The sequence below is a fragment of the Megachile rotundata genome, chromosome 7 (genome assembly GCF_050947335.1).
Source record: "Megachile rotundata isolate GNS110a chromosome 7, iyMegRotu1, whole genome shotgun sequence".
In the NCBI taxonomy this organism is placed as follows: Eukaryota; Metazoa; Arthropoda; class Insecta; order Hymenoptera; family Megachilidae; genus Megachile; species Megachile rotundata.
This window is the reverse complement of record NC_134989.1, coordinates 11,088,256-11,115,243: the sequence shown is the minus strand read 5'-3', so window position 1 is coordinate 11,115,243 and position 26,988 is coordinate 11,088,256. Positions and strand designations below refer to the sequence as shown.

Here is a 26,988-nt window from a genome sequence, read left to right as displayed (position 1 = left end):
ATCTAGGGATATTTGAGCCCAGACAGATATAAACCTAGGGATAATATGATAAAGGAATACTTGAATTTAAGGATATTATGACATACGAATATTTGAATCTAGAATATTTTAATTCAAGAAGATTTTGATCCAGAAATATTAAAAATGTCTGAATTAAAAAATTCTCAAAATTGAAGCAAAGCATATTGTCACAAAATGGTAGTCAATGCATCGAATTTCAAAAAACCGCAAAAACACGCAAAGTATCAATACCATATTTAAAAAATATCAAGTTACAGTAACGAAAAGAAAAAAAAAATAAATAAAATAGGTTTCAATAAAACAATCTCCCAAAGTGTATCCAAACTGCATCGCGTCTCTTTGTCTCCCATCGCTCTATTTACCTGTTGTTACCAACACCCGAAAAAAAAAAATAAAAAAGCAAAATCGAAGCAATCAGGATCGGTGAGAGGAGATCTCGTGCCCCGATCCAACCCCTGAATAATAACCATAGCGTCGGGTGTAAATGCATTTTATTTTCTCTTCTCTTTCAAATATAAAAAAGAATCGATATAATCATCGGAGCGAGTACAGTGTCGCGCGGAATCATCGTACAAAAAAAAGAAAATCCGTGTGTGGCGAGCGTAGATTTATTATTTTTTTTTATGGTTATTATTCACGTTTCGAGCCTCGGAGCGGTTGCTCGTGCGATCGATACGGAAAGAACGAAAAGAAAACATAGCGAAAAAAGAAACAAATCGATAAAGAAGAAAATACGATGTTCTCGATCGATCGATTTTCCTGAACATCTTTTTTTTCGATTTCGTTCTTTAAAATTATCCTCGTTCTTTTTCCACTTCGTTGATCGACGATCGCCATCATCGATCACGTTTGCACGCTCTCTTGCGACAATCACAATGAAACGACGCGGGAATTACAATAATTAATTTGTACACACGCGACGGAACGCAGCTGGCGAAAATCCTCTCTTTGAATCTTGGCTCACCGACTTAAAAACCTACCGCTATTCTTTTTTTTGCATTTTATTTTTATCGGAGTGTGCAGCTACTTCTACGGCGTTTTGCGCATGGTTCGTCGTTTTTGTGTTCTTCCGCCTCGATTCGGCTTTCGATGATGAAAGCTCTCGATACCGGCATTTGTAATTTAGATTTTTGTAGACGGTAGATAGGGGTTCGTGTCTCGACGCAATACGGACGCTCGCGGTATATTGCCACTTTCACGCACGCTGGTGACGCCCCCACTATTCAAATTTTTATAAGAGGAATATTAGATACTTTCGCGTTTTTTAATTACCGAATGTTTATGTATGCTGAGGTTAGAAATTTACTTTTACAAATTTTTAATTTGAAATTCTGAGATTTGTAAAATTAGATCTTTGGTTTGAAAATTAAACTTCTGCAGTTTTCATTGCAAATGTTTGAATTTCTTAATTTTCATTTGCAAATTGAATTTCTAAATTTGTGCTTGTAAATTGAATTTCTAAATTTTTGCTTGCAAATTGAATTTTTAAATTTTTGCTTGCAAATTGAATTTTTAAATTTTTGCTTGTAAATTGAATTTCTAAATTTTTGCTTACAAATTGAACTTTTAAATTTGTTTTCGCAAATTAAACTTTTCAAATTTGTTTCTGCAAATTGAACTTCTAAATTTGTTTTTGCAAATTGAACTTCCAAATTTGTTTTTGCAAATTGAGCTTCTAAATCTGTTCTTGTAAATTGAACTTCTAAATTTAGTTTTGCAAATTGAACTACTAAATTTATTTTTGCAAATTGAACTTCCAAATTTGTTTGTGCAAATTGAACTTTTCAAATTTGTTTCTGCAAATTGAACTTCTAAATTTGTTTTTGCAAATTGAGCTTCCAAATTTGTTTTTGCAAATTTAGCTTCTAAATTTGTTCTTGCAAATTGAACTACTAAATTTATTTTTGCAAATTGAATTTTCAAATTTGTTTTTGTAAATTGAACTTTTAAATTTATTTTTACAAATTGAACTTCTAATTTTTTTTTGCAAATTGAACTTTTAAATTTGTTTTACAAATTGATTTTTTAAATTTGTTTTTTCAAATTGAATTTCCAAATTTGTTCTTGTAAATTGAACTACTAAATTTTTTTTTGCAAATTGAACTTTTAAATTTGTTTCACAAATTGACTTTTTAAATTTGTTTTTTCAAATTGAACTTCCAAATTCTTTAATTAAAAGACTCGCATAATGAATACTAAAAACTCGACAGATAAAAACATAAATTTTCAAATTCAATAATGAATAAAAAATTTATTTCCATAAAATTCGCTAACCTCCATAAACCATACTTAACTCGTGAATTAAAATATCATTCGGTTAATAAAAACATGAATATTTCGCGATCGTAAACCAGCTAATATAAACCCCATAAAAATTTGAACAGTGCAACAGGGTTAATTTTCACAGAAAGAATTTCTAAATCTTAATTAAAGTTACATAAATGATACAAATGAATGAATTAATACATTTTCATAATTGAAAAGGAGAACCATCGATCTCCTTATCGAAGAATCATCTCAATCAGTCTGAGCATAATCAATCGATCTTTGATCGAGAAATTAGTCGCGATAAACTCGCGTCTGATCTCGTTTTATCATTTTTATACAATGATCGATCGTTCACTCGGACGATCGATTAAAAAAAGAAATCATGAGGGATCAACGACGAACGCTTCTGACAATTTCGATATAAAAAGCGACTTAATATTCTCCTGTTGATCGTATAAAATATCATCTCCTTAATATTCTTAAAAATGACTGCTATATCCAGCGCTAAACGGATCGTGATTATCACTTTTCTAAAAATCGAATTCTTCGTCCGTAAAACAAAAGGGATTTAGAAGAGAGACGAGCGAAACGGATAAAAAATATATAGCAATTTTGATTGTATTTTGGGTTCAACCCTTTAACCGTTTGATCATTGTAAATTTCTAGAAAATTAAATACTTGTCGATAAAATTGTTTAAAAAATATTTTCTATACGTTCGGTACAAAATTGTTGATAAAAACAGCTATTGGTGGGTTAAAGGGTTAACACAGATCGGGTCAGATATGTTAAAACGTCAGAAAACGAAATTAACACGTTGACTGCTGATTTGCGAATAACTGAAGTCAATTTTGATAGTTTTTGTAAATTTATGAATTTCAAATTTTTTAATTTTCGACTTCTAAACTTCGAAATTTAGAAATTTGGAAATCTTGAAAAAAAAAATTTATAAATATAGATATTTACAATTTGGTATTTTGCAAAGTCTAAAACTTCACTAATTTATAATTTTAATACAAGAAAAAAATAATATAATACACAAAAAAAATTATTCCAAACAGATTCCTGAAACGGCAATATAACAAGAGTCTACTATATCCTCCTACAATACGAGCTCATCTAATTATATTGCATTAACCCTCAGACATCTCCCATAATTCAGAAGTTTGCTAAAATAAAAAATTAACATAACAACAAAATAAACAAATTAAAAGATCAATTTACAAAAATGAATTCGTGACATAAGTGAATTTCAGTAACAGCAATCAACGTGTTAAGTAAAATGATCGATCACAAACGCTTAAAGCTTCCGGGGATTAAAACAACAGATGGACGAAGAAGTTTGATTCGACCAGAAACGGTAAGAGATGATCATATTTTTATTCAATTTTGTCCGTGTTTTTCTTTGATTCGCGTGTGGAGCCTCGAGGATTATTCTCTCCAAGACGAGTCAATAAAATTTTATGATCGAGAAGAGAAAGAAAAACGAAACAAAAATTAGCTAATTAACCGACGAGCTGCGACCTTTCAACTTTTTAAACTCACCCCTCGATTACTGCCCTCTGTCGAGTTCTTAGACGAACTTTCTTTTCACCAACTTTCGAGTTTTTCGACCTCTGTTATTTTAACTATACTTTTTCTCACAATGTGGACAACTTTAGAGACTCTATATTTACTTTTCTTTAAGAATTTTGTGAATTTACTGACGAGAGCGTTTGGATTTTTTAATCTGAAGACTGTCGAATATTTTTAAATTTAAGAAATTTACATAATTTTGTTTGGAGTTGAAGATTTGCTTTCTTGAATTTTTGATCATGTATTTGATGTTGAAAGTCAACTTTAAAGTCTGAGATCGAACTCTACTTCAAACTCTAAGATCAAAGTCAATTTCAAAGTCTGAGATCAAACTCAACTTCAAACTCTGAGTCCAAACTGAACTTCAACCTCTGAGTCAAACTGAACTTCAAACTCTAAGATCAAAGTAAACTTCAAAGTTTGAAATCAAACTCAATTTCAAACTCTGAGTCCAAACTGAACTTTAAAGTCTGAGACCAAACTGAACTTCAAACTCTGACATGAAAGTCAACTTCAAACTCTAAGATCAAAGTCAACTTCAAAGTCTGAGACCAAACTGAACTTCAAACTCTGAGTTCAAACTGAACTTCAACCTCTGAGCCAAACTGAACTTCAAACTCTAAGATCAAAGTCAACTTCAAAGTTTGAAATCAAACTCAACTTCAAAGTCTGAGATCAAAGTCAACTTCAACCTCTGAGACCAAACTGAACTTCAAACTCTGACATGAAAGTCAACTTCAAACTCTAAATTCAAAGTCAACTTCAAAGTCTGAGATCAAACTCAAATTCAAACTCTGAGCCCAAACTGAACTTCAACCTCTGAGACCAAACTGAACTTCAAACTCTGACATGAAAGTCAACTTCAAACTCTAAGATCAAAGTCAACTTCAAAGTCTGAGATCAAACTCATCTTCAAACTCTGACATGAAAGTCAACTTCAAACTCTAAACTCAAAGTCGACTTCAAAGTCCGAGATCAAACTGAACTTCAACTTCTGAGATCAAACTAAACTTCAACTTCTGATAGCAAAGTGAACTTGACCTTCTGATAGCAAACTGAACTTCAACATCCAATAGCAAATCAAACTTCACCTTCTAATATCAAACTTCAACTTCTTTAACCAAACTTCGACCTCCAAACTCAGCATCAACCACTAAACACCAAATCGACCTCTCCATACAAGAAATAAGGCAGCAAAGAAGGAAAGGGTGCTGGTGTCAGGGAAACAGAGTGACCAGTACGGTGGAGGTGCACCGGGTGCACAACGCTAGTCGGTCTGGCTCTCCTTAGCATTAACACGCGATATACCAGAAAAACCAGTTTGCGGGGTCTTTTTATTAGGCCTTTACTTTCGCTTGCAAACTGAAAGGAAGAGTGAGCGAGCGAGCGAGCGAGCAAGTGAGCGAAGCTTGCTAAAGTAGCAAGTAAGCGAGCGAGCGAGTAAAGTGACTGACTGAGCTAACTAACGGGGTCACCAGTCGATACGGACACGCATGTAAAGACAGACGCGAGTAGTCCACACATCCTTTCTCTCTATGATTCTTCAGAGCGCGCGCGCGCTCACATATGTACACCCCCGTTCATAAGTACTTGGATATTTGTCAAATTACTGCACTTTGTGTAATTAAGTTTTGGTTTATTTTTTGGGGGGGTTTGTTGGAGAGGTTGGTAGATAAGAGTTGACCTTGTGATAGGAGTTGACCTTTATATTTGGGTTGTTTTGGAATTTTTTATGGTGGAAGAGTTGGGGAGATGAAAGTTTGAGAATTTGGAAATTTGGGATTTGAAACTTTAGGAATTTGAAAATTTGGGATTTGAAAATTTGGGATTTGAGAAGTTGGGATTTGGAAATTTGGGAAATTATAAATTTGGGATTTGAAAATTTGGAATTTAGAAATTTGGGATTTGCAAATTTGGGAATTTAGAAATTTGAGATTTGCAAATTTGGGAATTTAGAAATTTGGGATTTGCAAATTTGGGAATTCAGAAATTTGGGATTTGTAAATTTGGGAATTTGGAAATTTGGGATTTGAGAAGTTGGGATTTGGAAATTTGGGAAATTGTAAATTTGGGATTTGAAAATTTGGAATTTAGAAATTTGGGATTTTGCAAATTTGGGATTTACAAATTTGGGAATTTAGAAATTTGGAATTGGAAAATTTGGGAATTTAGAAATTTGGGATTTGCAAATTTGGGAAATTGTAAATTTGGGACTTGAAAATTTGGACTTTAGAAATTTGGGATTTGCAAATTTGGGAATTTAGAAATTTGGGATTTGCAAATCTGGGAATTTAGAAATTTGGACTTTAGAAATTTGGGATTTGCAAATTTGGGAATTTAGAAATTTGGGATTTGTAAATTTGGGAATTTGGAAATTTGGGATTGGAGAAGTTGGGATTTGGAAATTTGGGAAATTGTAAATTTGGGATTTGAAAATTTGGAATTTAGAAATTTGGGATTTACAAATTTGGGAATTTAGAAATTAGGAATTTGAAAATTTGGGAATTTAGAAATTTGGAATTGGAAAATTTGGGAATTTAGAAATTTGGGATTTGCAAATTTGGGAATTTAGAAATTAGGAATTTGAAAATTTGGGAATTTAGAAATTTGGAATTTAGAAATTTGGGATTTGCAAATTTGGGAATTTAGAAATTTGGGACCTGCAAATTTGGGAATTTAAAAATTTGGGATTTGCAAATTTGGGAATTTAGAAATTTGGAATTTGAAAATTTAGGAATTTAGAAATTTGGGATTTGAAAATTCATAAATTTGAAAATTTCAGCTTTCAAAATTCGAGGCTCCAGAAATTCCAAAATATGGAATACAAAAATTCAACAATTCAAAAATACAAAAATCCAGGATTAGAACGCAGAAATTTTAAAACCTGAAAAAATAGTAATCTAAAATTTACAAATTCATAAATCTAAATCCTGTAACCCACAAATTTGAAAACCTCGCTATCAACATACTTATAAAAAGATTTATTAAAACACAAAACTGAAAAGATTAAATATCCCAATACTCATGAACACGAGTGTACGTGGCAAGAAGAACGCGTACACCCGCTCTAAGATACGTATGTATGCGCAAAGACGATTCACGACGCTGAGATATACTTTCGCATACACCGAATGGATCCTCCACATACGTGCACACGCGTGTTGGCGAGTAACGCACCGACACTCTCGCTCGCGGTATTAAATAATTACGCTATCTAATAAAGAAAGTTATGCAAGCCGCTCTGCTACGAGAGACTAGGGTCGCCACAATGATCACTCGATTTTTGTATATTCCTTTTCTACATGTTCGATGAAGAGTGATTTTTTATTTCGAAAATGAAATGGAGGAGAATTATACAAATGTCATCCCTTTGTGTTTGATATATGTGATAATATGTCAGTCGCGTGAATGATGGAATTTTTGTAGGAGCTATTGTCAGGCGGGTCAAGTGTCGGTATTATTTATGGGTACTCGATGTGCAAAGTGATGGGATATTTTTTGGAGATCTCTAATTTATTACTTTGGAAATTTAGAAACTGATCTGATTTCAAATTCGGATCATTTGGAAATTTTGTAATTTTACACAAGTCTCAAAATTTTTGATATAAAAATTAAAAACAAGGAAATTAAAAAATGTATTTGATACTTTGAAAATTTAGGAACACAGAAATCTATTAATCAAATTAAAAACCTTAGAAATCTGAAAATGCAGATAAAAGCTAAAATAATAATAAATTATAAATCTAGAAATAAATTGTCAAATTAGAAAAATGACCATCACAAGTGTACCCTGCACATCCCTGCCCTCACCTCGCCCATATCTTAAAACTCCTTAAAAAATTTGAGGAAACACCTAAAAAATTCTCCTTAAACCCGTACCTTTTCTTGAAACTTAAAAATCAAACAAAAATCGCTTCATCGTTTGTCGTAATCATCCTCCGTCTGTTTTACAATGAATACGTTTATTTTGAGTATGTAATATTTTTTACACCGAATTATTTTAAATGACGCGCCATTTCCCGCGCAAATGAAAGAACCGAATAGAAAATGTCTGCCCTCAAACTCTTTCTCCTCCACGCTTTTCCATTTCTTTCTCATCTCTCTTGTTTTTTTCTCTCTCTCTCTACGTACAATATTTCATTCTCTCGTTGTCGCACCGATCGCGCCGCTCATCCTCGAATTTCAATCTTTATATATCACGTTACAGTAGTATCTAAATGAAATGTGTTCACAGCCACACATTAATATTTATACATAGATTTTATACATGTATTTATATATTTAAATATATATATATTTATATATATTTATATATTTATAATTATTCTTGTTGCAAACGCCACGCCCGTTAATGTTTTTTGTCTATCGGTTCGCTTTTAAATTTATTTTTTTTTTTGTTGCTGAATCTGTGTTACACGTTTTCGAAATATTATTTCTTTTTTTGTATTTTTTTTTTTTATGTATTTTAGTATTTTGTTTACGGAAAAGAAGAAAGAGGGACGACCACGGAAACGCATCGCTATTATAAGTGTCAGTCGTGTTTAACTCCAGTCGTGTTCCCGGGTCGTCCTATCGATCCATTTTTTTTTTAAATCATTTCTCGTCATTTCTCCGTCGTCGCCGGCGTTTCTACTCCTCGACAAATTTTCTATCTCTTTTAACGCTCGCTCTGATTCGTCGCTCCGACCTTCCCCGTTCTTCCGCTTCCGCCCCGAAACGACTCGAAGAACGGCCACCACGCGGTAGACGTCTCCTAAAAACTCTGACAAGCGTACACTATCCATCTCTCTCTTTCGATCAACAATATGGCGCCCGTCCTCGACCCGCACCGAGAACAAGCGTCTGCTCGAAACCACCCGAGTGTCTCCTCTCGAACTAAACTGTCATCTTTTCTCGCGTACGCATGCGTTCCGTTCCGTTACGTTTCTCGGATTTCGTTAGGCACAACACATTTCGTTTCGTTTTTTCTTTTTTTTTTCGTTTTATATATTCGTTTTCATTAATTCGTTTTTTGTATGGAGTCTTGTAGTCTCTCGGTTGATCCCCTACGACCGTGTATCGCAGCAAGTGCCATCGGTTTTGGTCCGTCCCCCCGCGATAACTGAAACGGCCACCGCAAGAGAAGCGAAAAGACGCCCGGGACGAATGTCCCTTTATTATCGTATATCATCCGCCATCTTTCCCTCTCTTCAGTCTTCCTAAACCCGTTTCACCGACACCGATGTCCCACGATGGCTCCCGCATTGTTGTTCGATTCGATTCAATTTCCGACGAGCTGTCTCGTCTACGTCACTCTCTGGACATGGAGGCTGTTCGACGTCCGACCCGGTGTCCAACCGTCAACTGAGGACCAAGCAGCGTTGTTCCTTCGACTGGCGAGGAGGATGCGAGTCCCCGGTATCCTCCAGAGGACAGCAGCCGAGCGGATCGTTGTCCGGGTCCCGTGGAGGGTAGCCTGATCCAGGATGGCCGACGAACGAAGCGGCTTCGATGGTCCGGGTGATGAATGTGGAAGCGGCACGTCGGAGCGTGGTGCCGGTGGTGGTGGTTGCGGTGGTGATGGCGGTGCTAGTTGCGACGATGGCGTCGATGTCGCATCACGACGAGCAGGCCATCCACGAGTTGCAGGTGCACGTGTAGCACGCGGTGGGTATCACTGGAGCGTAATAATAACCGTTCGCGTAGACGTATGTGGCCGGTGGTCCAGGTGGTGCTTGCTGATGATTCGTCAGCCGTTGCTGTTGTTCCTGGCAGAACACCTGGTAGGCGAGACTCTCGATCAGAGCGAGGGTCTGTCGTCTCTCGTGGCCCATCAGGCACACGGTGGACTCCTCCACCACGCTGTGGAGCAGCATCAGGTACTGGTACTTGAGGGCCTCCTCCTCGGGGCCGACGAAATGGTTCCACAGATAGTTCTCCAGTTTGGCTCGTTGCTGGCTGATGTCCGGGAAGTCGATGAAGAATCTCGAGCACATGTATCGCTCGAGGGTCTTGATGTAGTCGGGCTGGGAGGGTTTGTACATCTTGACGAGCAGGTTGCAGTACTTGAGCAGTCCGCCGCCGCGGATCTCTTCCGGATGCCTCGTCGAGATCAGCTTCTTGTGGAGATGGTACAGGGCCTCTTGGAAATCGCCGTACACGGACTCGCCCACCACCGTCGGATAGAAGTTCTCGCCGATGGGTAACTTGCTGCACTCGTAGAACAACAGCAGGGAATCGAGGACGATTTGAAACGAGTCGACGGAGAACTCGAATTGCCGCCTCATCGAGTCGACGAACTTCAGCTCGACGTTTCTGTGTCCTCGAGAATTGCCGAGGGAGATCAGGGACCATCGGTCACCGTCGTTGTTCACCTTCACCATCTTGCTCACGTAGGCCTCTTTCAAACTGCACGTGGTGATGCGTTTGCGGGATACTCCTTCCGGTAACAGGTCGAACAACGAACCCAACACCGCGGCCTTCACCTTGTCGTAGTTACGCCCGCTGGATAACTCCACTGCGAAGATCAGGTCCAGGTCGTTGTACGGTTGAGACTCGGTCGCCAACACGTGCGAAGCGGCACCACCGTTCAACCTGATGTCGCGTACCCTCATCCCGGCACCACCGTTGCTAGGATCAGTCTCCAGTTTGCTGCGAACCACCGTCACAAGGTCCCTTAATCGGACCTCCAACGTAGGGAAGTTCCCTCTACCGTGTATGCACACCACCTCGTTCATCACGTCGTTCAATCGTCGCACCTGCTCGAAACTCAGCACCGCCAACCTTTGCTGGGGATCTGGACAGTCTGGGTTGTTGTTCGTGCCGTTGTTAGTCGTGTTCTCGTTGCCGCCATTGCTCTTGGTGCCGTTCACCTGGCACAGGGACTCCATCATAGCGACCCGACGCTGGCGTTCCTCGCCGATCTCCAGGGAGCCACACTGTAATTCAGAAAAAAATCACAATATGTTAATGATGAAATTTTTAATCTTGCATTATTTATACATTTAAATAGTTGTAATTGTTATAATTGAACAGTGTTGTAATTGTTTTTAAATTAAGTTGGTACTCAGGTACTAAGGTTGTTCGTATGTGACACAAGTTTAAGGTTCATTGTTGCATATTCAAAAATAAAATAAATAGTTGTATTTAATCGGGTTAAGTTTTCTCTGGGTTGAAGGTCAAGGTGACTATTTAAGTGAACTACCTTAATTTCTACGAGGTTGTGAGAAACTTTTGATGATGATCATCTTTTCTATCAACTAGTTTGCAATGCAAATAAAAAAATTTCGTTAGAAGTTAGAAAATGTAAAAATCCAATAATTTCAAAAGTGTACTGTCTCAGTACTGAAATTGCAATCTCTCAAAATTCTAAAAGCCTAAAGGTACTCTTCGTTAAAATTAATTATAAGCCAGAAATTGAAATTGTTTCGAGAAACAAAGAGAGTATTATAAGCGTATAACAAGCTATTGTCTCAACGGTTCCTTTAATCTGATCAATGACTCCGCTGATTGGCGAGCATCAATGGAACGGAACATCAATGGCCGTAGTGTCAGGGCGACGGTTCACAGTAGAATAAGAACGAACATAATCAGACGAAAAGTTTTGCTTCAAAATGTTTCCCTGCAACTCAGAACCTTTTCAAAACATATATTAATTATAAGTCGAACTATCCCTTATAAAAATTATTATTACAATAAGAGTGACTCAAATGAAATAAATTGTAACAAATGATTTCCCGCACGTGATTACGACACATCGTAACATTAATGTTTCTTGGAATGTTTCTTTTGTCTTTATCTCTCAATTATCTGACAATTTGCTGTCGCCAGGGAATCCCGCAGCGATTAACTTGTGTTACTCAGAGATAGGTCATTAAAGGTTGATGTACTAATTGTAACAAACACTTCTATTTATTTCCCTCCGCAAGTGATCACAATTAAATTGAACATCAAAATCGTAAATATATTGGTTTTGTCATTTTTTAGAGATATTCGATGACAAATGTTACGTGTGTAACTAAAATGTTATTAAACAAAATTTTTATTTTTATTTGAATGTGAGAATTATTATTGAGGAAGATCATTTAATTATCTGAGCATCTTCATTTAAAAATCTTAAAAAAAAAAAATGAATTACTCGAAGAAAAGTCATAAATCGAGTAAATGTCATGAACCGAAAAACCAACTTTCATGGAAAAAGTTAATTTGATATTTACAGTTATCAATAAAACGTTAACCCAAAAAGTCCAGAATAAAGAAACGGGTGCATTTAGCCAAAGAACGGTATCATTTCGAACTCGTTCGAGATCACGACGCTTAATTATCGTTGTTTCATTAGCAAATGATAAGTGGATAACGAGCTAACAGGCATCTCGTTAAGCTTATCGACACGAGAAGCTCGATACGTCAATCGAATCAGTCGTTGGATAAACCGTGAGGAGTTTACTCAGTTGCCGAGTGCAATATTCGCTCTTTTTACGCTATCATTTTCACCGTGCACTTGGAAATGACAACATCTAATCATGGTAACTTTGTTAGCTAATAGCTACACGACACACACACACACACACAATCGATTACCAGTCGGTTGCGTCACACTTTTCGATCCACTTTACGACATTCTATCTACGATATACACACTTAACACTTTGACACGTATGCGTTCGTTGTTTGAACACGTTTATTATATTTATTTACCGGTTCTTAAATATTTGAGAATGTAGATTTTTCGTAGATAGGCGCCTTCTTGAGATGTGGGGAATGATGTTCTTAATGTTTTGATATCTTTGATATGGAGGATGATGAAAATTATGGAGGACAGAGGGAAGAGTCTCATTTACTTTTGATGCGGGAGGTTTGAAATAGGTCTAGGGGAAAGATGTGTGAGAAATGTAGATTCAGAATAGGTTAGTTAAGGTTAAGGAAGCGAGGGATTTGGATTAGATTTTGGAAGAACCCAGAAGATGGTAGATGTAGGATTAATTTGGATCTATTGTTAGATTTAGAGTTTGATTTAAAGTCAAATGGAATCTTAGTAGTTTTCATAGGGACCTAAATCCTTAGGTAGATAGACCTCTAAATTACCAAATTTCTAAAACTTCAGATCTCCAAATTTAATATCTGTTTCTCTAGAATTACTCTAGAATACCACTAGAATATCCTTAGGTTCAAGTTTGGGATCCACTTAAGACCTCTTAGAACTAGAATATCCCTAGGTTCAAGTTTGGAATCTACCTAAAACCTCTTGGGACTAGAATATTCCTAAATTCAAATTTAGAATCTACCTAAGATCTCTTGGGACTCTTACTAGACAGTTCTACATATCTTCCTAGATTCTATCTAAAATCTTCCTCAACTGTAGATTCAGATTTCATCTGAAAGTAGCCCTAGACTCTTAGCAAACCTAAATTCTAACTAAATTCTCCCCAGACTGTTACTAGACTCTGTCTAGTCTGGTCTCCACATTTAAAAATGTTCAGTCATCCAAAGTGTCAAATTTCTAAATATCCAAACACCTAAATATTCGAATACTCAAATCTCCAAACATTTCAATATCTAAATCTCCAAATGTCCAAATACCTAAATATCCAAATCTCCAAATGTCTAAACACCTAAATGTTCAAATACTCAAATCTCTAAACGTCTAAATGTTTAAATACTCAAATCTCCAAACACCTAAATATCCAAATCTCCAAATGTCCAAACACCTAAATGTTCAAATACTCAAATCTCCAAACGCCTAAATGTTTAAATACTCAAATCTCCAAATACCTAAATATCCAGACCTCCAAATTTCCAAACACCTAAATATGGAAATCTCCGAATTTCCAAACACCTAAATATCCAAATCTCTAAATGTCCAAACACCTAAATATCCAGATCTCCAAATGTCCAAACACCTAAACGTTCAAATACTCAAATCTCCAAACACCTAAATTATGCTCTCCCTAAATTGCCCTCAACAGGTATTACCTGAACTCTACGCCTCCACTAGACCCTCCTCAGAAGCTACCTAAGCATTTCCTACAATCTGCAGTCTCCACATATCACGAATTCCTCTATATATCCTCCAAAACACTGTTAACACTCATCCTCGCCTATCTCTCTAAACTAACCTAACTCTCTAAAATCCTGAAGACAATCTGTCACAAACTCCTAAATCTTCAACAAATCCCAAATCCCCAAAAGCACTGTTAAAACACATCCCGCTCCACAAACCCGTTCACAAACTCCCAGGAACCTTGCGAACTCACATAATTTCGTTGCACCACCGAAGAAATCACGAATCATCAGCGAACGCGTTTCCGTAATTACGTTAACGAGGTTATTTCCCTGTCAGGTGGACGGTCAGCTGAGATCCACCTGAACGATCGATCGATCGATCCAAGGGACTTTCACTCGAGAACACCTGTGGAACAGCCACGAAGGCTTACCATGAAGAAGCACTCGACGGAGGTCGAGTGGGTCCTCGGTTCACTCTGGTTCACTGTTTTATTCCAGAAGCTTCTTCGACAGCTAGAATCCCGCCAGAAACGACGAAGGTTCGAAGCGTGCGCGTTTAACGATCGAGAGGTTTCTTTCGGACCCGGAGCGAGAGATCCGGAGCTGATGAGAGGCACCAGCGAACTGAAGCCGACGCAGTGAAAGGCGAACCAGCAGGACCGCGAACAAGGTGGAGGTGGTGGAGGAGATAGCTACATCGGTAGCGACGCCAGTGCTACATGGAGGGGAAACAAAGCTATCACTGATATCGAGACGTGTTGCTACCTATGTGCATCTTGTTGGATGGGGACACAGGTTCGAATTTTTCAAATTAAAAATTTTTTTTCTTAAAATTATAGTACTTCAATTTTTTTATTTATATATTACTAAAATTGTACATTTTGAATTTCTTGTATTTGAAAATTTTTGAAATCACAAATTCTGAATTTCTTGTATTTGCAAATTACTGACATTATAAATTTCAGACTTCTTGTATTTTTAGATTTTTGCAATTACACAGTTGAAACTTTTCTAATTCTAAATGATTAAAATTACAATTTTTTAATTTTCTATAATTCTCAATTTTAAAAATGATTGATTTTTCAATTGCTATATTTGCACATTCTGAGAACTCCACATATAACATCTTTGGAGATTTGGAACTTCACATATGTGCACATATGTGATGTATCACATACTTCATATGCTGATCACATACTTTAATATTTGCTATATTAAACTTCAAATGTTTACTTCTCTATATTTTCAAATTCTGAGAACACTAAGTATGATATGTTTGTAAATTTGGAACTTCACATACGTTCACATATGTGATGTATCACATACTTCACATGCTTTAATATTTGCTATATTAAACTTCAAATTTTTACCTCTTTATATTTTCAAATTCTGAGAGCCCCAAATACGATATGTTTAGAAATTTCAAACATCGCATATGTTCACATATGTATCACATACTTCACATATGTCCAAATTTTCAAAATTTTCAAATTTCCAATTTCCTACTAAAATTTCTCAAACCTCTAAATTTCTCAATTCCCAAATCCTTATTATAATTAAAAAAATGTTAATTAATTACTCATGTCATTTTCTTCAAATTATTCAAGGCCTTGTATTAATTGTACAGTAATTCAAAATTGATAACAATTAAACAAAAAGGGTTCTAAAAACATGAACAACAAAAAATATTACAAAAAAGAAATATAAAACTACACAGTAATTAAGTGAATCAATAAAAAAGCTAATCCTACATAAACGTTAACATTCACGATGCTAATTACTATTCTCGCATCAAACTTAATTAACTTAACGATTATTGCTATTCTTAAATTTATCCCAAAACTGTGAACAAAATTCCAGCAAAAAATTTCGAATAAAATTTGTCTTAAAATAAAATTTTATAGCCGTACGAAGTTCTATCAAAATTGAGATGGACGTTTACAGTTGTAGCATACTTTAAACGCATTTACCTACTCCCTCCGCGAGTTTTCGCTGTTTCAACGAACGTTCGTGTACTTTCTCGGCGCTTCTAGCCGTTGCATCAATACTTTTTACGCTTCTCGCGGAAATTACGCAATCAAAAGTTCGCGAAATTAAGCGGTGCGAAACGCTTAATCAATCTCAAGGTTGAGAACTTTTACTCTTATCGTTCTTCGTATTATTTTCCCAGCTACGTTTGATCATGAAAATAATAGCTTAGGAATACTTGCTTTTAAATACACGCTTCTGGCAAATCGTTTATTAAAATCGCCAACTTTTAAACCGTCCAACAAAGTTGATTTTCGATAAACGTTATCAGAAACGTTATTTAAAAGTTCAATTTGCTCTGAACTCCGTTTCCAGTATCTCCAACTTTCACATCAAAAATTCCGTTCAGAATCGGAAATTATCAAATTTCCGATAATTATTTCTATCTGCGTTCAAAACAAAGAAGTTTGTCTCTCGATTGAGATTATCTTTCTGACCCTAAATAAAAAATCTCAGAATAAAATTTTATTGAAGTTCGAGACGCCATTAACATTATAGTAAACGTATGCAACAATTCTCGTTTAAACCGGAGAGGTTGAAATCAAGCGGAAAACCGATCTACCTTGACGTTAAACTCTGATCAACCGTAGAAAAGAGAGGAAAAAAAGCAGAAGAGAAACAGTGGCCTAGATCCCACCCTCTGCTCGAGTTCACCCTCGTATTCCATCAGCGAGTTGAATGACGTCACGCGAGGAACGCGTGGGTGTCTCTGAATGAACCAGCTCGGGTGAGGTTATATTCTGTCGTAAGTTCACGTACATTCTGTTTTCGTGTGTGAATTTGGTGTGTTGGTGCGGAGCCGGGGTGCCGTATTTCCTCGACGCCTACGCACAGGGAAACAGAGAGAGCATGCTGGACCAACGAGAAGGGTCGACAAAGTATTATCGATCCGATACCAATTGTCGACCCACGTAAACCACGACCCTTATTTTTTAAGGCGGGGGTCTCTGACGAAATACGCACGGCTTACGTGCGTGGACAACGACGCGGTTTCTTACGATCTTTTTTGTTTAGAATTGGTTACGTAACAGGGGAGTTTTTATTCGAGCAGTTGGTACTTGGAGGGATTTTTAGTAGAGGAATATTAGAAATATCGTATACTTTAGTAGGGGTGGGGGAGAAATATGTAAAGTATGGTAAAGTAATTATGGTAAAGTAAGTATGGTAAAGTAAAGTAATATGTAAAGTAATTTTTGTTTTGGAGGTGTTAGTGGCTAGGTATATGGGGATATAGGGATGTGTGGATGTGAAGATCAAGGGATGTTATGGGATGTGATGAATGGTATACGAATCTAGGAATGTAGAGATATGTGGATGTGTGGATTTGGGGATATAGGGGTACAAGTATGTGATCTGGGCACACAGAGATAGGAGAATATGTGAATTAAGGGACATAGGACTGTGGGTCAAGGGATATGGGCATATTTGAATGTATAGATCCTCACATCCCTAATGATATTTGTAGAGTAGGGGTGTGAGGATCTATGGATATAGGTGGAAGATGTGAGCACGTGTGGATTTAGAAATATAGAGATGTGAGCATGTGTGGATTCAGAAATTATAGAGATGTGAGCATGTGTGGATTTAGAAATGTAGAGATGTGAACATATGTGGATTTAGAAATGTAGAGATATGAACATGTGTGGATTTAGAAATGTAGAGATGTGAGCATGTGTGGATTGAGAAATGTAGACATGTGAGCATGTGTGGATTTAGAAATTATAGAGATGTGAGCATGTGTGGATTTAGAAATGTAGAGATGTGAACATATGTGGATTGAGAAATGTAGAGATGTGAACATGTGTGGATTTAGAAATGTAGAGATATGAACATATGTGGATTTAGAAATATAGACATGTGAACATGTGTGGATTTAGAAATATAGACATGTGAACTTGTGTGAATTTACTCAATATAGTATTATGAACATGTGTGAATCTACTAATACAGAAATATGTTGATATATGGGTGTGAAGATGTAGGGATATGGAGAAGTGTGAATCAAGGGATATAGTGTGTGGATCTAGAGGAATATGAACATGAAACAATCTATGAAAGCAGATATGTGAGAGTTTAAAAAAATAAAGAATTTCTATACTTCAGTCTTGCAAACTTCAAATTCTGCAAATTTACACAAACCCTCACAATTTCACCTCGAACCCTGACAAAGTTTGGAATTTCGCTAGAGGATAATAGCTTCGACTGTGAAAGAGCAATCATTTCTCTGATTATTCCATGTTCCATAATTGTTGAACTTCATTGATTATGAGAAATGTGGTTGCAGTCATGTGGGAGGATACATTCGATTTCCATATTATGAACTGTACATTGTGTGGGTAACGATTTGTGTACTATTGCTGGATTTTAGTAGGGAGCACCGCCAACAAAACATGAATTTTGGTTCGGTGACAGAACGAGAAGGAACTGTTGATTCAATAAAAACGTTTACTAGGTTAAGTTAATATTATTGAGAGAATCTGAGTCAGTATTCTACGAAATTAAAATGTAGTGCCTTTAAAAGTTTCGTGAGCGATAAAGAAGGTAGAGTGCAGTAAACTCTCGTTATATCACCATTACAAGAACCTTGGAAGAAGTTTCTAGAAGTGAAAGTTTTCTTGTTTGGTGTCATCGTCCACTAGTGTGCACAGTGTGGCAATATAACGAGAGTTTGTGTGAAATTTCGTGAAAAGTGATATTCTAATAAAATGTTGGTGAAAATTAGGGATAAGACAGTGACATTACACGAGTTTGCATCAAAGTTTATAAAGTGGCAATATAACCAAAGTTTACAAAATTGCAATATAACGAAAATTTGTGTGAAATTTCGTGAAAAGTGATATTCTAATAAGATGTTGGTGAAAATTAGGGAAAAGGCAGTGACATTACACGAGTTTGCATCAAAGTTTACAAAATGGCAATATAACGCGAGTCTCCATGAAAGTTCACGATAAGGTGGTAATATAACGCGAGTTTGCGCTGAAGTTCGTGAGGTGGCAATATAATGAGTTTGCGTGAAATTGTGAGAAAATGGTAATGGAATGAGAGGTCACTGAAAGTAACACGGTAATATAACGCGAGTTTACATGAGAGTACACAAGATGACATAATATGAATCTGTGTTAAAATTCATGAAGTGGCGATATAACTAGAACTTAATAAAGAAATGGCAATATAACAAAAGTTTGTTATAACTGGTTCCATAAGCTTTTTTACTCTTTTCAATTTTTTTAAATTGACAAAACTAAATTTTATAGCAAATTTCCTTGAAAAACGAGAAATATGTAGAAAAAATAAATATATCTTCTTTATGGAAATATGTATATTTTCCCGCCACTGTCTGTCGGAAACAGATGCCCGTCAACTCGTCTCGAAAATTGATCCTCCATTTATCTCCAGCTTTTTTCCAGCAACGTTTTCATTCGTCACGTGTTTCTTATTCGACCAGACTAATTTCAGCGAAATAAAACGTGCGCAGACCTTAAACGATTTATTATCCTGTTACACATGTAAAACCGGTGAAAATATGTCCTCGGGTATCTTATCGCAAGTTACAGGATATAAAACGCCTTCCTCAAAATTTATAAGCCTCATCGAGATAAGGTCTCATTAATTACGTAATACACTCGTATCGCTGATAAATTCGTGTTTCTATTTTGTACCGCGCGTTAACGCGTTCCGTTTAAAAATTAAGTTGAGGATATTCGTAGCGTAAGATGTACGGTATGCATAATATTAAGCATCGGTACACGAACGGCATATTATCTGTTCGTGTTCGTGTTTGCGTAACACGGTAAATATGCTAACGAGAACAAAAATCTGGCAAGCGTTATTATGACTACGTTGGAGGTCTTCAACGTTGCGTTGTAATCTGCTTTCCAATGAACCCGATCGACCTTTCCGCACGAACAGATTCTTACGAGCACCGATCATGCTTTCCAGTCGTACTGACTCGAATATGGATCGATTTCAATGAAACTTTCGAGGAGATAGCGATACACGAATGTGTACTTTTGATAGGCTGAATCATTCAAGGAATGTAGCTGAAAAAATAGCGATTACGAGCTATCGTCTATAGTGTATGAAGTTGAAATATTAAAAGGAAAGATGGTCAGTCTAGTGAATTAGGGACATTAGGAATAAAGAGTATGCATTGTTAACATCATACACTTGTGTGTAACTATTAATAATAATATACCTTGATCTCAAAATCTCTAGATCCTAAAATCTGAAACCCACAATGAGTCCGTTAAATTCAGCCAAACTTTTAATTACACCAAAGATATAACTCGTAATTACAGCCCTTATCTTAAAAATTATGGAATACGGTTAAAAAGGGTTTGATACACGGCGTCGTAAAATAAATGGCCCACAACAAAGGTTTCATTAAAAAGCGTCCAATTACGGGCTTCCCCCGTAAAATGTACGACGAAATTAAAGTCGTGAACGCGGGTGATCAACGACACCCGGTTAACGAACGATCGGAAACCGTGCGATCGGGCATTTTCTTTCGATCGATTTAACCGTGTTCCAGTCGAGTAGGAAACGACGATACATTATCGGGGTACGGTTCGATCAGGTCCGTCGTTAGATTAGGTGCCGTCGAACGGTTTCCAGGAACGTGGAGATTACGCAAACCCGGAGTAAAGCGTTCTTCTCTCTTTGCGCGGCGAGGAAATTCATGCGAATTAATTTCAGTGAAATCTCAACGTGATGGGCACGCGGAAAAACCGGCAGCCTCGTCGCGTATCCGGAAGCGTTCGGCTGCACAGGTATATAACTGCAAGGGTCAACGAATGGCTGGTGCAGCTGGATGCAGGGGAATGCACCGTGGCCAGATGAGGATCGTTGATGCCACTGGGTTCACAGGCTATGTGAAATCGTAATGTTTCGCTTTCCTACGGTCAACACGGAGTTTCTCCGGCTGGACGTATATAGTATGGACTGGTTCGACCGTCTACATCGCATTATTCCCCTAATTATTGAAAATATCAAATAAGGTTTCGTATGAGCGCTCGCTTAATGGGAGAGAATTGAGGAAACGAGCCTTGGGAAGAATGTGTGCGCTCCGATTGTAGCTTCCTTTGGGCAAGGATACGAAGCTGATCATTTGTCAGTTCTCAAATCACTGCATTTGGTAATTATTGAATTTTCATATTCTCTAAATTTATGAATTTCTGAATTTTTCGTATACATGAATTTTGCTGCCTTCGTATTTTGTACATTCCTAAATTTTTCAATCTTGAAATGTAGAAATCCCTAGATCCATCAATTTTTATATCCATAGCTTTATGCATGTCAAAACCCCTAGTCACTTAAGTTTTTAATAATCAAATATCCCTAGGTCTACCCAATTCTGTCTAAAAATTCCTAGGATCTACAAACTTTCACATCTAAAAATCTCTAGATCTACCAATTCCTATCTCAAATATCCCTAGATATATAAATTTTCATGCCCCAAAAAACCTTAGATTTACAAATTCCTGTCTAAAAAATCCCTAGATCTACCAATTCCTGTGCCTCAAAAATCCGTAGATCTACAAATTTCCACGTGTCAAAAATCCTTAGATTTGCAAATTTCTATGCCTAAAAAATTACTAGATCTACAAATCCCTATATCCCTAGGTCTTTAAATATTTATCCCAAAATACCTAGGAACCAACATTTCCAAATTCCCAAATATTTGTTTCTAAATTTCTAGATCTTACAATCCCTAAATCTTTAAATTTTCAGGTCTAAAAATTTCTAGATCCCCAAATATTTATTTTCTCAAATATCTCAGTCGTAAAAAATCCTCAAATTTTCATAGTTCCAAATTTGTAGATAGCAAAATTTCTACATCTCCAAATCCCTAGATTTCCAAATACTTTTGTTCTCCAATTCCTAACCTAGAAAATCCCTAGATCTCCAAATTCCCATATCAGAAAGTCCCTAGATTCCCAATATCCTGAGATCTGCAAATACTTTTGTTCTCAAGTTCCCAACCTAGCAAATTCCTAGATCTCCAAATTTTCAGATCAGAAAATTCCTAGATTCTCATATCCCTAGATCCTCAAATTTTCAACCTAGAAAATCCCTAGATCTCCAAATTCCCAGATCAGAAAGTCCCTGGATTCCCAATATCCTCAGATCTCCAAATTCTTTTGTTCTCAAATTCCCAACCTAGCAAATCCCTAGATGTCCAAATTTCCAGATCAGAAAATTCCTAGATTCTCATATCCCTAGATCCTCAAATACTTATATCCTCAAATTTTCAACCTCGTAAATCCCTAGATCTCCAAATTTCCAGATCAGAAAGTCCCTGGATTCCCAATATCCTCAGATCTCCAAATACTTTTGTTCTCAAATTCGCAACCTAGCGAATCCCTAGATCTCCAAATTTCCATATCAGAAAGTCCCTAGATTCCCAATATCCTGAGATCTGCAAATACTTGTATCCTCAAATTCCCAACCTAGAAAATCCCTAGATCTCCAAATTTCCATATCAGAAAGTCCCTAGATTCCCTTATCCTTAGATTCCTAAATACTTATATCCTCAAATTCCTAACCTAACGAATCCCTAGATGTCCAAATTCCCATATCAGAAAGTCCCTAGATTTCCATATCCTTTGATCTCCAAATACTTATATCCTCAAATTCCCAACCTAGCAAATCCCTAGATCTCCGAATTTCTAGATCAGAAAGTCCCTATATTCTCAATATCCTGAGATCTCCAAGTACTTATAAGCCGAGATCTGGCGTCGACTGTACTGTAGGGACGTAGAATCATGTTCTAATTAAAAATAAATAGCGAGAACGTATCCGGAGAGCCGACGACGCGCGGCACTCAACGCTAATAATGAACGTAGAAGATAATGAAGATCCATACCCGACTCCCAGTAACCAAGTCACGATTCAATATCGATCCTCATCGTGATCGAAACTTTGGCGCACACGTTTTTGCTCGGATTTTATCGGGGCACAGCGGCACCGTTCCCGGATAATGCTCTTCACTTTTTCCTACTACTTTATTCATTTGGACGGTGACGCAACCACGTTGCAACGTACGAGAGATTTCGTGTTTCGTGCACGACGCCGGTGTAACGATAGTTCGCAAGGTAATTAGTGTGAATCTGCTTCCTTCTTACGTTGCCGTGATAACTTCGAATTTAATTAATGTAATTAAGATCGCCAGCCTCTGTCGGCTAAATCCACCGTGTTCCCCCTACACCCGGGCCTTTTTCTCTCCGTTCTCCGGTTGCACTCTCCAGATCTCATCGTCTCGAGAGTCCAGGAATCGAATCGGTACCGGCCGCAATTATTTCACACGATGCGTTACCGCAACCGGCTTCAATTACTATTGTGGATTCCTAGCCGTGCGAAAAACGAACGTATCGCCGATAGGCAGGCTTTTAAGGTCATAAATTAAACTGGATTATGCAAAGCTTTCCATTATACGTGTAACGCTGCACGGCACAATTAAAGGATTATGTTCCTCGATGATCCCGATCGAATTACCGGCAACCAGATATAAGATCGAACACTTAATAAATCCGGTATAAATACACCGGTAATGGACTACTGTTCGCGGCAGGTACGCTGAACAGAGTCGTTCAACGAGATATGAAGTCGTTAGAGGAATTGCTCGAATAAACTTAGAGCGATGATCATCATTTGAGGTTTTTTTATGTAGTTTATCTGGAATCTAAAGTGAGGGTTGATCGCGGAAGACGGGTTGAAAATAGAGCAGTTGATTTAATGCGACTGTAGAGATTGGGTTATAGGGAGATCCAGGGAGATCGAGGTAGATCGAGGGAGATCCAGGGAGATCCAGGGAGATCCAAGGAGATCGAGGTAGATCGAGGTAGATCGAGGGAGATCCAGGGAGATCCAGGGAGATCCAAGGAGATCCAGGGAGATCCAGAATCATCTAAGTAGATTTAGAGGCACTTCAGAATACATATAAGTAACTAGGGATATTTAGAAACACCTATGGATACATAGAGATATGTAGAATTATCTTTGGGTTAGCTAAAGATACCTAGGCTGATTCATGACACCTTTGAGATTTATGGAGGTCCAGAGGGATCTGGGGATGTTTAAGAAAATCTAAGGATATTTAGCAGGTGTAGGGACTTTTTAGAAAGATGGAGTAAAGATGTATAGGGATATTTAGGAATAAATAGGAGTATTTGGAACAATCCGAAGAGGTGGTTGGTCAAATCTTGAAATATGAAAGGACATCTTAGGACTTAGGCTATCTAGTGATATTTACGGATATCTAGGGATATCTGAGGCTATCTAGAGGTATCTACAGACTACCTAAGTGCATCTATTGCTATCTAGGAATATTTAGCAGGCTGGTTATACTAGAAATATCGATGGGTACACTAATCTGTGAATATAGGGATCTGAAGATCGAGGTGTAAAAATCTAACTATACTTCCAAAATATGCAGGAATATATTAACATACAGAGAAACTTTAGAACTTCTACCTATTTCAAAAATGATCTCTAAAGCGGTAGAAAAATTTTCAAGCCGCCAAAATCCAAATAAGTCAGTTAATGAATCGAAACAAATAATCATCGCGAAAGTAACAATTAATATTTATTGAAAATAAAAATGTAATACAGTAAAAGTACGAAATCTTTTTTTGTCTCAAATTGCGCAATCGAAGCCGAGAGAAGACAATCGCGGAAACACCGGCGGTTTTCCATAGAGCGCGAATCGACGGAATGATGATATTCCCTCGCCGCAAAGGGAATGTAGGCCAACAAATGACGCTTTATGCAACGGCTCCGTGAACGAACGTTTTAAATTCTTTAGCGCGTCGATGCACCGATCAATTATTTATCAATTTTCTACCGGCCACCGTTGCATCTATAGCACATTGGAACACGCGGCGATTCACCGACATTCGTTCGTTTGTCTATCGGCTATAGGCTGATCGATTTCACTGATAAACTATGGACGATGTGTGTCCGTATGTGTGTACGTTTCTTCGTCCTTTTTTTTTCTTCTGTTCAATTTCAATTATTATTTAACGTTGCGCCAGCTGCTTAGATCATTACAGGCGATAATAACGAAATTGTTCTAGAAAGTTTGACACGAATTAATGACACAGAAGTACCGCGAAATCGCGCTTATGTCATAGCAGTGTGTAGCCCTGAGTTTGACGAAAAACACTGTGTAAACTCTTCGTCAATACCGTTCGCGTTAAAATGGCTGTTTGCAGAAAACGATGATCGATTTCGGTGCCTACAAAGTCTGACACAATTTGATGGCATAAAACTATCATCAAGTACGTTACGTCGACTTAGAGACTCGTTAAAAATGACCGTAGAAATCTTTCGTTAATGTCCTTAACACATTGTTAGATTACCGCGAACTGGATGATCTTAATTCGCGCAACGATTACCAGACAATCGAGCATTAACCTCTTGCACTATGATTTGTCAGGTGCGCCAGTCAGAACTAATAACGGTTACGATGTTAAAACAGGCGAGGAAAGTTGAAATGTTATGTCGAATTGGTGCAATCGTTAACTATGCAAATAATGGAGTGCGTCACGAGTACGACACAAAATGGTGTAAGGAGTTGAAATATGGGAGATTTTGGGGGATTTTGAAATTATGTAGGTTAGGGATTATAAGGTTGAGAAATAGGGCAAATTAGAAATTGGGGAAATTTCATAGTCTTGAGATCTGAGAACTAGGTAATTTTGGAATTTGGAAACTAAGGAATTTGGGGATTTGCAAACTAGATAATTTGGGGATTTGGAAACTGGGGAATTTGGGGATTTGTAAACTAGATAACTTGAGGATTTGGAAACTAGGGAATTTGGGGATTTGCAAACTAAATAATTTGAGGATTTGGAAACTAGGGAATTTGGGGATTTAGAAACTGGGGAATTTGAGGATTTGGAAACTAGGGAATTTGGGAACTAAGGAACTAGGGAATATGGGGATTTGGAAACTGCAGAATTTGGTAACTATGGAATTCGCGAACTAGGGAATTTGGGAATTCGGGAACTAGGGAATTTGGGAATTAGGAAATATGAGTACTAGGGAATTTGGGAACTAGGGAATTTGGGAACTAGAAAATTTGGGAACTAGGGAATTTTGGAACTAGGGGATTTGGGAACTAGGGAATTCGGAAACTAGGGAATTCGGGAACTAGGAAATATGGGAACTAGGGGATTTGGGAACTAGGGAATTCGGGAACAAGGGAATTTGGAAACTAGAAAATTTGGGAACTAGGGAATTTTGAAACTAGAGAATTTTGGAACTAGGGACTTCGGGAACTAGGAAATGTGGGAACTAGGGGATTTGGGAACTAGGGAATTCGGAAACTAGGGAATTCGGAAACTAGGGAATTCGGGAACTAGGGAGTTTGGGTACTAGGGAATTTGGGAACTAGGGAATTTGAGAACTTGGAAAGTAAAGAATTTGGAAATTTAGAAGTTGTAAAATTTGAAGAATTGAGAATCAAGGAATTTGGTAATTTTTGAATTGAAAATTGCAGAATTTGGAAACTTGAAGAAATTTCCCCCAAAATAATGCAAAGAGTGAAAATATATAATTCAAGAAAATTGATGACCATTTACCTTAAATAAATTTCCATCTCTAAATTGATATATCATAAGTATCACTTCATACCACTCGAATTGTATTTCCAACGTTTCGAAATCGGCCATTCGATACACGGAAACCTAATACCCATTATGCAGCGCGGTGATACCGGTACGATCTAATTGAGTTAATTGGAAAATCCACCGACACCTTGCACGCGAACTTCTCATTAGCCGTACGCGATATTTCGCGAAAAATCCGCTTTACGACGGAGTGGAACTCTGTTCGCAAGAGAGCGAAGGGATAGGACCGCAAGCTATTGACGGTGGTTTCTTTGAGGATCCTGAACGGAACGCGAACGAGCAGGCAGACAGAAGCGGACAGCACGCTGTTAAACCGGAATTATGACCGCAATAAACCGTTGCCGGTGCCTAGGCTTCTCTCTGTCGGTGTTCCTGGTGATATCCTCGTTGTGCCTGGTGGCATCCAGGTTTAATAAGCGTTTCGAGGATAAATAAATCCTGGGGCGATTGATTAAAGTCCTCTCGACTTGACTTGCTATTTCGATG

The 26,988-nt window shown here is 37.3% G+C and overlaps 1 protein-coding gene across 3 annotated transcripts in view; it reads right to left on the bottom strand.

The window, feature by feature from the left end:
* Positions 1–495: 495 nt before the first annotated feature.
* LOC100876177 (terminal nucleotidyltransferase 5C) overlaps positions 496–26,988 on the bottom strand; it is a 150,869-nt gene continuing 124,376 nt past the window's right edge. For 2 of the 3 annotated variants that reach the window (XM_076533977.1, XM_076533978.1), the window contains exon 2: positions 496–10,779. In XM_076533977.1, the coding sequence (XP_076390092.1) occupies positions 9,460–10,779 (1,320 nt within the window). In that variant the 3' untranslated portion in view covers positions 496–9,459. Of the gene's footprint in view, positions 10,780–14,274; positions 14,531–26,988 lie in introns of those variants that run through there. The other variant, XM_076533979.1, reaches the window with a different exon arrangement.